General features: G+C 40.1%; 2 protein-coding genes across 3 annotated transcripts in view; both read left to right on the top strand.

Annotated features, from left to right (window-relative positions):
• Positions 1-3,313, top strand: part of gabra6a (gamma-aminobutyric acid type A receptor subunit alpha6a) — a 41,887-nt gene extending 38,574 nt beyond the window's left edge. The window contains exon 10 of the mRNA XM_089020324.1: positions 616-3,313. Within this exon, the coding sequence (XP_088876450.1) occupies positions 616-637 (22 nt within the window). The 3' untranslated portion in view covers positions 638-3,313. The remainder of the gene's footprint in view (positions 1-615) is intronic.
• A 2,052-nt stretch (positions 3,314-5,365) lies between these two features.
• Positions 5,366-13,001, top strand: part of gabrb2a (gamma-aminobutyric acid type A receptor subunit beta2a) — a 49,337-nt gene continuing 41,701 nt past the window's right edge. The window contains exons 1-3 of one of the 2 annotated variants that reach the window (XM_089020312.1): positions 5,366-5,948; positions 6,047-6,147; positions 6,396-6,463. In XM_089020312.1, coding sequence (XP_088876438.1) covers positions 5,875-5,948; positions 6,047-6,147; positions 6,396-6,463 — 243 coding nt within the window. In that variant the 5' untranslated portion in view covers positions 5,366-5,874. The remainder of the gene's footprint in view (positions 5,949-6,046; positions 6,148-6,395; positions 6,464-13,001) is intronic. The other variant, XM_089020302.1, reaches the window with a different exon arrangement.

The raw sequence follows: 13,001 nt of genomic DNA, 5'->3' as shown, positions 1-13,001 counted from the left end.
TGTTCCGCTGCGTTCTTGACCAATCACGTGGCTTTAACCGAAGACTGGGGGCGGTGAATAGAGGACAATAACAGCCGGCTGCCATTTTCTTATTAGGAGAACGGGCTCGTTCGCGAACAACACATCACTCATTGTGGCAGCTCCGTGTATATCCCGAAAAATAGTTTGTATGCCAAGGTAAAATTGTCATAAATTTAACGATCGTAAACCGAAAAGTTCGTAAGCCAAGGGGTTCGTAAACCAAGGTATCACTGTACATGGCTTCAGATACGGATTCACTGTTTGTATTGAACTGCTACATTATTGATCCTGGAGCTATTGATTAAAGATTACATTCTCGTTTGTGATGTACCAAGCGAAGATGACTTGCAGACAGGTTGAACCACCCGGTTTACGAACCCTTTGTAAACCGAGGTATCACCGTACTTCCTCCAACAAAACCAAGAAAAAGAAAATAGAGGCAGAAAGATGCGTTACGTAATACCCGGGGAGTGTAAATCTGCTCATCATGCTTCTCATGTTCCTGTCAGATAATGTTTGTGCTTGTATTTTTTTTTTTATTTTTTTTTGAGAGAGCGAGAATACCATTTTCACATCTTTTTTTTCACTGTGCAGGGATGCGGATTCAACCTCTTAAAAAAAGCAAGAGGACCAGGAAAAGGGCACGTGCAAAGCGAGAGACTACCCCCCCCCCCCACTTTCTGCTTGCCCTCCTTCTCTCTCTCTCTCTGAAGCTCTCAGCATTTGTTCTGCTCTCATCTGACAGAGGAAATGAATCAGAAACTCATTTATTCTGCTGCCGCACATCTATTCATAACACAGCCTGCGACTGCTGCCCACTTGTGTTCTGATCAGTAGGCTGAAGAGCTGCCCTTTTTTGCTCGTCTCCATCACTATCGAAGCTCCGTTTGTCGACCACTCCAACCAGATAACGGGCGCGAGTCTCATGAAGAAGAAGAAGAAGAAGAAAAAAAAAAATGGATGATATCCTCCATGATGACTGCACCTGCAGGTGATGCAAGAATGAAGCAATGCTTTCTATCGGAAGGCTGCCCTCTAGAGAGTCACAGACGCCACTGCATGTACATCAAAGTCGACTTTTTAGCCCTTCAATTGTGCTCAAAGCTGAGAGAATAATAATAATAATAATAATAATAATAATAATAATAATAATACATTTCATTTATAAGCACCTTTCAAAACCCTCAAGGTCACTTTACAGTCACAGGATCAGTTTTTTCTGTGCGTGAGCAGCGGCAGCCACACGCGCCAGCGTTCACTCAACCCCAAAGTAACTCAAATAGATAGAAAACTAGCTAGCTAGCCAATCGAGAGCCAAAAGATACCTAGCCAGCCAGCTAGATAGTGAATAGAGAGCTAGCTAACCAGCCAGATAGCTAGCGAGCCAGCGAGAGCTCATAAATTGCAAATAGCTAGCAAATGATAATAATAATAATAACAATAATAATAATAATAATACATTTCATTTGTAAGCGGCTTTAAAAACTCTCAAGGTCACTTTACAGTCAGAGGATCAGTTTTTCAATAATAATAATAATAATAATAATAATAATAGTAATAATAATACATTTCACTTCTAAGCGCCTTTCAAAACTCTTTACAGTCACTGGATAGGTTTTTCTGTGGGTGAGCAGCGGCAGCCACACGCGCAAGCATTCACTCAACCCGGAAGTAACTCAAATAGATAGAAAGCTAACTAGCTAATAAATAGCTAACAGATAGTTAGCTTAGATAGCTAGCCAGACAGCCAGACCACTAGTAGATACCTAATAGATAGCTATCTAGATAGCTAGCCAGTCAAACCAGACCGCTAATAGATAGCTAATAGCTAGGTAATAATAATAATACATTTCATTTCTAAGCGCCTAAATGGTGAGCGTGGGCTTTGCATCCAACCGGTGTCCACGCATTATTCTGAAAACATTTTGTGTTCCATTTTCTCATTAAAAATCCAACATTAACTCATAGCTAACTAGCTATTAGCTATCTAGCTCACTTACTGTAAGCTGTCTAGCTGGTTAGCTGTTGGCTATCTGGATGTCTATTAGCTATTTATTTGCTATCCATCCGCTAGTTAGCTAGATTTTACCTATTTGAGTTACTTCAAGGTTGAGTGAGCACTGGCGCTTGTGACCGCCGCTGCTCACCCACAGAAAAACATATCCTGTGACTGTAAAGTGACATTGAGAGTTTTGAAAGGCGCTTATAAATGAAATCTATTATTATTATTTTTGATTGTTGCTGTGCCGATGACCATTTCGTGTTTGGGAGCCTTTTACTGAGTGAGTTGCTTGTTCTGTAGCCACAAAGGGACATAAGTCTTCTTGTGCCGGTCCCAAGCCCGGATAAATACAGAGGGTTGTGTCAGGAAGGGCATCCGACGTAAAAGCTTGGCCAAAACAAACATGCGGATCATACCTCTGAAGATGGAGGTCACTGATTCGCTGTGGCGACCCCTTTAAGGGAAAAGCCGAAAGGAACATATTTATTCAAGAATTGAAAATATGACGTAGAGCGCCATTCCCGAATTTGTTTGGGTACATGCTTGGGTGCCGAAAAAGCGCTGGCCATGGCTTCTGGCAATGTTTTTTCTTTTCCACAAGGGGGCAGCATTTCCTTTTTCCCATGTTAGCGCTTTATTTCAGCTTCAGCTGTTGTTAAAAAGCGATATACAAAAATATGTATGTATTGCACTGTATTTTGGACAGCCGCCCTCATTTCAAGCTCATATAACTTCAGACCCATATCATTTAGGAATTAACTTTTTTTTCTGTCATTGTCACTCGAATTCCAGGACCCACAGAATATTGAGTTTTAGGACTACATGAACATCCAATGCAGTGTAAGAAAACTTATATTATCTTCTTACATTAGAAAAAAAGTTCTTTCCTAAGTTATATGAGTCTACAGTTGTCTGAGCTTGAAATGGGGGCGGCTGTGCAAAAGGCAAATGCTGCCCCCTCGTGGGAGGGAAAAACATTACCAGATGTCTGACCGGAGCTTGATCCGCACCCTTTCAAGATTGGCATGGAATGAGTTAATAAAGCAATGCGAAGAAATAATGAAGGGCTCATGATTGCTTGTGAAATAAAGTGCTAACATGTGAGATTCCTCCCATTTATGGTGCTTAAAAAAAAGTGAAATCATATTTGAAATATTAAGCATAAACTTAAAACAATTGCGTTAAAGCTAAGATGAATTCGGTGACAAAATGCTAAGCAAATGCTATGTGATTGGTACTCAGATTGGTAGTCATTGTTATGTTTTTGTTGGTGGTAATAATAATAATAATAATAATAATAATAATTTCCATTTCTAAACACCTTTCAAAACTCTTTACAGTCACAGGATCAGTTTTTTTCTATGGGTGAGCAGCGGCAACCACACGCACCAGCGTTCACTCAACCCCGAAGTAACTCGAATAGATAGAAAGCTAGCTAGCTAGCCAATCAATAGCCAACAGATACCTAGCTAGATAGCCGGCCAGCCAGATAGTGAATAGATAGCTAGCTAAATAGCTAGGTAGCCAGCCAGATAGCTAGCTAGCCAGCCAGAGCTAATAAATAACAAATAGCTAGCAATTAACAATAATAATAATGATAATACATTTCATTTATAAGCGCCTTTCAAAACTCTCAAGGTCACTTTACAGTCACAGGATACGCTTTTTCTGTGGGTGAGCTGGATTGAAAGCTAGCTAGCCAGGCTAATAGATAGCTAATAGATAGTCAGCTAGCCAATTATCTAATAGGTTACATTTGGTTATGTGCCCTTTTTGTCCGCACCTGTTCTCGTCATCAGTGTCCCACTTGTCCAGGTGTTTCTCATTATCTCGTCACTTTGCTTGTATTTAGTTCCTTGTGTTCTGTGAACTTGTGTCCCGTTATGCTACACAGGTATGTATATTTTTGTTGTTATTTTGATTCCTCATGATTTCCAGGATTTTGTTTGAGCACTTAAGTAGTTTTCTTCTTACAGTGTCCTCCTGGTTGTATCTTACAAACATCTTGATCACCCAACGCTAGACCGCCCTGTTTTTTGGAGTCTTCCAACCAACTACCATCATGCCAAATCTGGCACGTTGTGTTAAGAAATTGATCAAATAATTGGTAAGTTAAAGGACAACCGACACCCTTTTCTGTTTCCTAACTGACATCAGAAAAACGTTTTATAGCATCTAAAATACCCAAATTTGCTGGGAATTTGTGTCAACTAGTATCAAATAGTAGTCTTGGTGCAACACACAACGATTTACCATCGCGTTATTTATGTGTTTTCCTTCTAATTTTGCCATTAACACGATGTTTTCAGACCGAACAAAGTACCCAAAATGCATTGTGTGTCGCTTTCTTGGTCAGGGGCGTTCCTTCCATGACGTCACATCAGGCATCGTCATCAACTCGAAAACAAGACTTCCTGAATATTCAGCGCCAGTCTTAAAACGTAAAATATAGCTTTATGCCATGGAATCTTTGTAAAATACGCTCAGTAGAAGTCATTTGAAGTGATTTTACAAATTATGGGCACAACTTGTCCAGGGCGTCGGTTGTCCTTTAAAAATCCAAGATGGCACCCGAGTGGGTTGCTGTCACGAGCCTTGCTTTTTTTTGTTGTTGTTGTTTTTGTGTTTTCTTTTGTCACTTTGTGTTGTTGTGCGCCTTGTGGAATGGATACGGATTGTTTTTACAGCATTTTTGGCCACAACGTTCATCAAGGAGGAGAATGTGCTGAGCGGTTGCGCCTTTTCGGCAGCATGAATATGCCAGCACTGTTTTTATTATTATTAATAATAATAATAATGATAATAAAGATAATACATTTCATTTATAAGCGCCTTTCAAAACTCTCAAGGTCATTTAGAGAGATAGATTTAGAGATAAGTTTTTCTGCGGGTGAGTAGCGGCAGCCACATGCGCCAGCGTTCACTCAACCCGGAAGTAACTTAAATAGATAGAAAGCTAGTTATTGGAAGGAGTGTTTGTAACATTTAGGTGTCATCGCTGGACAGCTCTGTATCGATTGTGCTTTTTTTTGCGCCTGTAATGAGCAGCATTTTCTCAGCCCCGCTTCGTTCAGCGGAAAGGTCGGTGCTGTTGGACAGTCACGGCTTGGAATTGAAGTGGATTTCCGTGGGACAGGAGACGTGAGACAATTTCTTGTCATCAATGGATGCTACAGCTTCGTGTTTGCTTTCAACATTTAGCTTGTAGCAGACGTCACAGGAGAGATTCATAGCATCCTTTTCACCACTGGATAAGGGACGTCATGGTGCAATGTGCACATCTAGTGCTTGGATTTGAATGGCTGTCTTTTTTTATTTTTGTTGTTTTGACTTCAAGATGGCGCCACGAGAATGGCTGCCTTTACAGCAGCTCCTGTATTTTGTTTACAGCAGCTCCTGTATTTTGTTTTTCTACTTTTTCCTTTCCTCTTTGATCACTTTGCTGCTGTGAAATGTACATTTCTCCACTGCGAGACTAATCCAAAACAGGCCATCTGGATGAATGTAAACATGTAGGTAGTTACAGACAACCAAAAAAAGATCATAAATTGCCCAGCCTGCAAAGGTTACACTGCCATGTTGGAACTTGTTGACAAATGCAGGTGTGTTTGCTGTTCAGGGCAGGTAAAAAAAAAAAGTACTCCTCTCTCAGGGTGTCTTTGCTAAGCGCCTGTCATACATTTTCTTCTTCCGCAATGGAAGCTTCTCATGCACCATCAGCCTTCTTCGCGCTTTGATCTCCAACTCGGCAGTGCGCATGCGCAGCTCACTGGCTCCTCTGCACCGTCTCCGGCAAGTTGGATGAGCGCGTTGCTCACTCGCATCCCGATACCGCCTCAAAAACTGTTGAGATGGGGAGGATCAGGAAAAACCACTTTGGGATTTTGACTTTTTCCCTGCTCGTCACTTTTGTCTGGACTCAAAGGTAAGATGTTTTTTTTTACGTTTTAACGAGTACCGTCATTTTTTGAGCGGGGAGGTAGGCATGACACCACCTTGTTTTTCTCTTTCCTCTTTTATTAGCGTCAAGGATCTAAAAGATCCCAGCAACATGCCTTTGGTGAAGGAGACGGTGGACAGGTTGATGACTGGATACGACATTCGATTGAGGCCTGATTTTGGTGGTAAGACCCCCCCACACACACACACACACACCCCGCTCCCTTAAAAAGACATCGCGGTGATGACATGGGTCAGAAAATTAGCATTAATTGACGTAATGCGGTTAGACGAACGAAATGCGATTAAGAAATCGATTAAATCCGTGGACAAACAGACACAATCGAACATCGGGGTGTTGTGTCACGAAGATGAAATTCATATTAGAATATTTGTCGTCCTCCTCCTTCCTAATGGTTGCCTTTTTTTGAAGGTGCACCAGTGGCCGTGGGCATGAATATAGACATCGCCAGTATAGACATGGTTTCCGAAGTCAACATGGTAAGTGGCTCTTTAATCGTGTACAAAATCATATGCATGCGTGGCGCAGTTGGAAACGGGCAAAAATTAGCACAATTTTTACTGTGCTTATATTACTTATGCTATGAAATCAAACCAGTTATTTAGTTTTATTATTATTATCGTCCTTAATGCGGATTTTGGGTGTCCGTATCCATCGAACGCGATGCTCGTCTCAGTCCCGCATTTGCAGCTCTGGCCGCATTTGAATTCCGTACACACACTCAGTGGCGCACTCAGACGCACTGGCACGGCTACAGCGCACTCGGTGTCGTGTGTGTGCGCGTGCGTGTATGTTTATGTGCGCGCGTGTGTGCATGCGTGTGTGCATCACGGTCCTTGCTCCACTAGTGTCATTTTGTTGACACGCACACGCTCTGCTCCACAAGGACTGGCATGTATGAGTGCATGGGTGGGAAATCTGAGGCTCGGGGGGGGCCATACCGGTCCCGAAGGAACCTTTGATGCTGTCTCTCGATATATATGAAAAGATTTCTTCAGCCGTCATGTGTACTTCTTTGAAGGTGTCGGACGTTTCGCTTCTTATCTAAGATGCTTCGTCAGAGAACTAAAGTCTTGCTGGTAGTTTCGGCCCTATATATATATTCGTACTGTCCAGACTCTGCTATAATTGAGGACTAGCACACTGTAAAACCCAACAAGTTGAAAGTACTCAAAATTTTTATGGCAACTGATTACGTCAACATTTTTGAGTACAGTTTACTCCAAATTTTTGAGTAGTGGAAATAAATTTTATGAGTTTGACTACACTTAAATGTTATGAGTTTGTTTGGACATAAATGTTATGAGTTTGAATGAACTTCAAAGATGTACTTTCAGTTTACTCTAATGTTTTCTTGTTATCTTAATTTTTAAGTTAAAATTAAGTTTCATATTTAAGCGTAACCAACTCAAATTTATAATGTTACATGAAACAATATATTCATGTATACCAGGGGTGTCAAAGTCATTTTTTTGCCGCGGGCCAAATTGTAGTTATGGTTTCCTCTCGAGGGCTGTTATGAATTTGGGGAACCCATTAGAATGTTTAAAACCCTTCAAATATTACATATAGAGCACACAGCAAATTAATGAATAACTCGTTTTCAAATCTGAAGTCAAGAATAATGACTTTTATTGTGGTTGACATCCAAAAATATGACATTTTGGCTCAGATTTTAGCAATCATCATGGAATTTAACACGTTTGATTTGCTTTCGCGGGCCGAACAAAATGATGTGGCGGGCCGGATATGGCCCGCGGGCCTTGACTTTGACACCTGTGATGTATACTGTACTTACATTTGCCTTCTATGTCTAAAAACAAAAACCCACCTCACGTCTGTTTTAGTGCACTTTTTTTTATTAAGGTTTAAAACAACCTTTGATAAAACATTCATGACAACAGTATCAAATGCACAGCATGTCCACGTACCAAAACAACAAATAAACCCCTGAACAGTTCTTTTTTAGTAATTAACACAACATCGTGATAAAGATGTGAAATAAACACAACAAAACAACAAATTATACTCCGCTGTTCTGTTAAAAAAATAAATTCTCTGACAAGCATATACTTGAATAAATACATGAGAATACATTTCAATGTACTCGTTATAAGGTGCAAATCAAGGTAAAACTTAATAAAAACAAACAGTATTTATAAAATGAAAAAAGACATTTTGGTGAAATCCAGGTTTACACATCAAATTATGAATAATAGAAAATCAGTCACAAACAGCACATCAATGTTTAGGTAGACAAAGCAGAGTAAAACTATGAAATTACTTATCCAGTCTTGCTTTGTTCCGTAATATTGGAGGCCTTTAATATTGCGGAACAAAGCATTTTTCAAACTTAGCAGGTGTGGTTTGAGTGATCTGTTATCATCAAGACACAGCAGTATTTTCTGAATGAAGGTGAATGTGTGGATTCATTTTTTGGGAGAATCTAAATGCAGTGCATACATTAAACCACAGGTGTCAAAGTCAAGGCCCGCGGGCCAAATCCGGCCCGCCACATCATTTTTTTCGGCCCGCGAAAGCGAATCAAACTAGTTAAATTAATCTATGATGATTGCTAAAATCTGAGCCAAAATTTCATATTTTTGGATGTCAACCACATTAAAAGTTATTATTCTTGACTTCAGATTTGAAAACGAGTTATTCATTAATTTGCTGTGTGCTCTATATGTAATATTTGAAGGGATTTAAACATTCTAATGGGTTCCCCAAATTCATAACGGCCCTCGAGAGGAAACCATAACTAAAATGTGGCTCGCGGCAAAAAAATAACTTTGACACCCCTGCTGATTAAACATTTTTTTTGAGAATTTGTTTAGTTTCCCCAATGTATTGAATAAACTACATTCTTTTGTTTTTCATTTGGCAGCCTATCTTTTGGATGCACTAATTTTTGCCTTAGAGTGTTTATCGGTTTGAAAGAAGTAGTAATTTTGTGTTGCCAAAGGACTCTGTAGTTTTTCAGAAACTCCTGCAATGTAAGGTACTGCTACTCCTCTCCTTTTTGTATCTTCAGAATTTTTGGTTTCGTTCCTTATTCTTTCCTTTTGACATTTGTTAAAAGACCACTGAGGGTACCTACAGTTTGTGAGTGCTCTCCTGATATTTTTTGACTCCTTTGATGCTGTCCGTACTGCAGTTTTTAACTCATTCACTGCCATTCCTGAATTTATTCGGGATTTGAAAAGATGATGTGGAGCACCCTCCCCAAATTTGATCGGGTTTTGGTTTTTCATGCTTGGGTGCCGATAGAGCGCTGGGTAGACCTCCGGCAATGTTTTTTTCCCTTCCACAAGAGGGGAGCGTTTCCTTTTTTTTTCCATGTTAGCGCTTAGTTACAGCTTCAGCTGTTGTTAAAGCGCTTTATACAGTAGATCAATATGTATGTATTGTATCTGGTATGGCCGCCACCATTTCAATCTCAGATAACTTCAGACCAATATAACTGATCAGCACACTGATTGCAGCATTTAATAATGCAATATTTCAATTGAAAATATATGATAAAATGACGAAATTCACAAGTCAGAAGTTCAAAACCCATCTCTTTCAAATTGCTTTTTCTGTGTAGGTCTTTCGCTTGTTTCTATTCATAATTGTATTTTATTTTGTTGTATTCTATTTGTGGTTGTATTTTATTTATTATAGTACCTATGCTTGGCTGTGACTGAAAGTGTCCTTGAGAGCTTTGAAAGGTGCTTAAAATGAAATGTATTATTATTACTGTTGTTATTATTATAGGATAATGTTTCTTAATGCGAATCCAATAAATAAGAAGATAATGTAGTTTCAGGTAAGAACCACCATGTATTCGAAGTTTTAGCAACAGGGTAAAGTTGTGGCAAGCTATCTATTTGCTGGCTATATATTAGCTATCTAGTTAGCTACTAGCTTTCGAGCTGGCTAGCTATTAGCTATATATTAGCTAGCTTTCTATCTATTTGAGTTACTTCTGGTTTGAGCGAACGCTGGCGCGTGTGCCTGCCACTGCTCACCCACAGAAAAACATATCCTGTGACCGTGAGAGTTTTGAAGGGCGCTTAGAAATTAAATGGATTATTATTATCTGCCTATCCAGCTGTCTATCTAGCAAGCTAGCTATTTGTTATCTAGCTAGCTATCTATTAGCTATCTGACTAGCTGGCTATATATTAGCTATCTAGTTAGGTATTAGCAATCTATATGGCCAGCTATTGAGCTGGCTAGCTATTACCTATATATTAGCAAGCTTTCTGTGTACTTAAGTTACTTCCGGGTTGAGTGAACGCTGGCGCATATGGCTGCCACTGCTCATCCACAGTAAAACTTTATCCGGTCACTGTAAAGTGACCTTGAGAGTTTTGAAACGCGCTCAGAAATCAAATGGATTATTATTATTATTATTATTATTATTATTATTATTATTATTATCTGGCTATCCAGCTGTCTATATAGCTATCTAGCTAGCTACCTAGCTTGCTATTTGCTATCTAACTCGCTACCTAGATAGCTATCTGTCGAGCTGGCTATATATTAGTTATCTAGTTAGCTATTAGCTATCTATCTGCCTACCTATCGAGCTGGCTAGCTATTAGCTATATATCAGCTAGCTTTCTATCTATTTGAGTTACTTCCGGCTTGAGTGAACGCTGGCGCATATGGCTGCCACTGCTCATCCACAGAAACACATATCCTGTGACTGTAAAGTGACCTTGAGAGTTTTGAAAGGCACTGAGAAATGTTTATTATTATTATTATTATTATTATCTGGCTATCCAGCTGGCTAGCTATTTGCTATCTAGCTAGCTATTTGCTAGCTATCTATTTGCTATCTTGCTAGCTGGCTATATATTAGCTATCTAGTTAGCTATTAGCCATCTATCTGGCTAGCTATCGAGCTATCTAGCTATTAGCTATATATTAGCTAGCTTTCTATCTATTTAAGTTACTTCCGGGTTGAGTGAATGCTGGCGCGTGTGGCTGCCACTCAACACTCATAGAAAAACGTATCCTGTGACTGGTCAATGACCTTGAGAGTTTTGAAAGCCGCTTAGAAATGAAATGGATTATTATTATTATTATAATACACATCTAAAAATGTCCAAAAACCGTACAGAATATGGCTGGTTGACAGGTATGGCAGAAGTGCCTCAGGGGGCCGGGGAGAGAATCGGAATAGAAACCCCTCCACTGGTTTTTCGCCTCCATCCTCCCCCTTCCACCATTTTGACTGGACACTTGGCTCAGAAGCCATGTAATCCACCTCTGCCTTGCTCTAAAGGCTCCTCTTAAGAACTGGGCCTCCATGCAAGCATTCATGTGGGGAAAAAAAACACTGCTTCGTACATCCGTGTGTGTGTGTGTGTGTGGAGCCTAACACAAAACTGTGCTTCAAACGCTGAATGGTAACTGACGTCATTCACCCCCCCCCCCTTCCCTGCGGCCATGACAGTGAATTCGTCTTGTGAAAAGGCCGCCACATGTTTCTCTCGGATGTGACAGGCCAACATTTCCGCTCAAATTTGGTTGCTGGCGATGTGCAACTTATGTAACTGGTCGCAATTTCCCTCCTCCTTCCTTTCAGGAGATCAAAAAAGCTAATATTGATCTGGCTGAAATCAATAATATCAGCGGTGCAAAGTTTGATTGTGGGAATTGAACTCGGTCGTAAATTGGATGTTACCTGTATTTGTAGAACATGTCGCGGCTACATGAAAAACATGGGTATTTGACCCAAAAATAGGCAACATTTAATTAGTGGCATTCAGTGTATTCGCTATCTAGCTGTCTATATTTTAGCTCTATAGAGCTTGGAGTTGGTCTTCTATCTATTATTACTGTATCTATTAGCTAGCTAGCTTTATATCTATTTGAGTTACTTCCAGGTTGAGTGGACGCTGGGGCATGTGGCTGCCGCTGCTCACCCGCAGAAAAAAATATCATGTAACTGTAAAGTGACCTTGAGAGTGTGAAGGGTGCTTATAAATGACATGTATTATTATTATTATTATTACTATTATAACAAGCTATCTGCTAGCTAGCTTTCTATCTGTGTATTTAATAGTGACATTCAGTGTACAGTGAAACCTCAACTTACGAACTTAATTGGTTCCCAGAGAGAGTGTGTAAGGCGAAAAGTGTGTATCTCAAAAAACATTTTCCCATAGGAAACCATTAAAATGGAAATAATCCGTTCCCGGGTTTCCATAAAATATACTTTTCAACTTTTACACTGCATTGTATCATAAAGTCACTTTATTTACATTTGTGATGGTCATATATGGCTTGATGGAATGGCGTTGGAGGTAGAAGGTCAAAGGGAATTGCTGTTTAGAAAGAGAGGTGCATTACAAGAGGACTGTAATGGAAGGAGAGTCACCTTCCATAAGGACTGTTGGTAACTTAACCTCTGGTGCTGTTCGGTCGTGTGCTTCCGCCGAAGCACACGATAGTTGATAGTTTAAACGCAGAGTGGCGACTGCAAGGTTAAAATTTCCTGGATTTAATATTTTCATTGCCAGTGAACGCATATTTGATCTCTTTCTATTTGTCCCATAACACAATCCTTATAGCTTTATAATAATAATAATAATTATTATTAATAATACATTTCATTTAAAATAAGCGCCTTTCAAAACTCTCAAGGACACTTTACAGTCATTCCCATTTCACCCTCTACTTGATTGCCGTTGCCTTACCCCGCTAGTTGTGTTCATTCATTTGTTGACAACTCTTAATCTTTGAAATCCATCCTTCCATTTTACGATGTTCCTCATCCTCACGAGGATCGGGGGGGGGGGGGTGCTGCAGCCTATCCCAGCTGACTTCGGGTAGTAGGCGGGGGGACACCTTGAACCGATTGACAGCCAATCGCGTGGCACACAGAGATATAAACAACCTTCTGCGCTCACATTCACACTTAGTCATGATGGGAATTCCGGCTCTTTTCAGAGAGCCGGTTCTTTTGGCTCGGATCACGAAAAAGATCCGGCTCTTTTGGCTCTCAAATGGCTCCTCGGT

Source organism: Hippocampus bargibanti, linkage group LG02, assembly GCF_051943395.1.
Source record: "Hippocampus bargibanti isolate YZ-2025 linkage group LG02, ASM5194339v1, whole genome shotgun sequence".
NCBI lineage: Eukaryota > Metazoa > Chordata > Actinopteri > Syngnathiformes > Syngnathidae > Hippocampus > Hippocampus bargibanti.
This window is presented reverse-complemented; position numbering and strand designations above follow the sequence as displayed.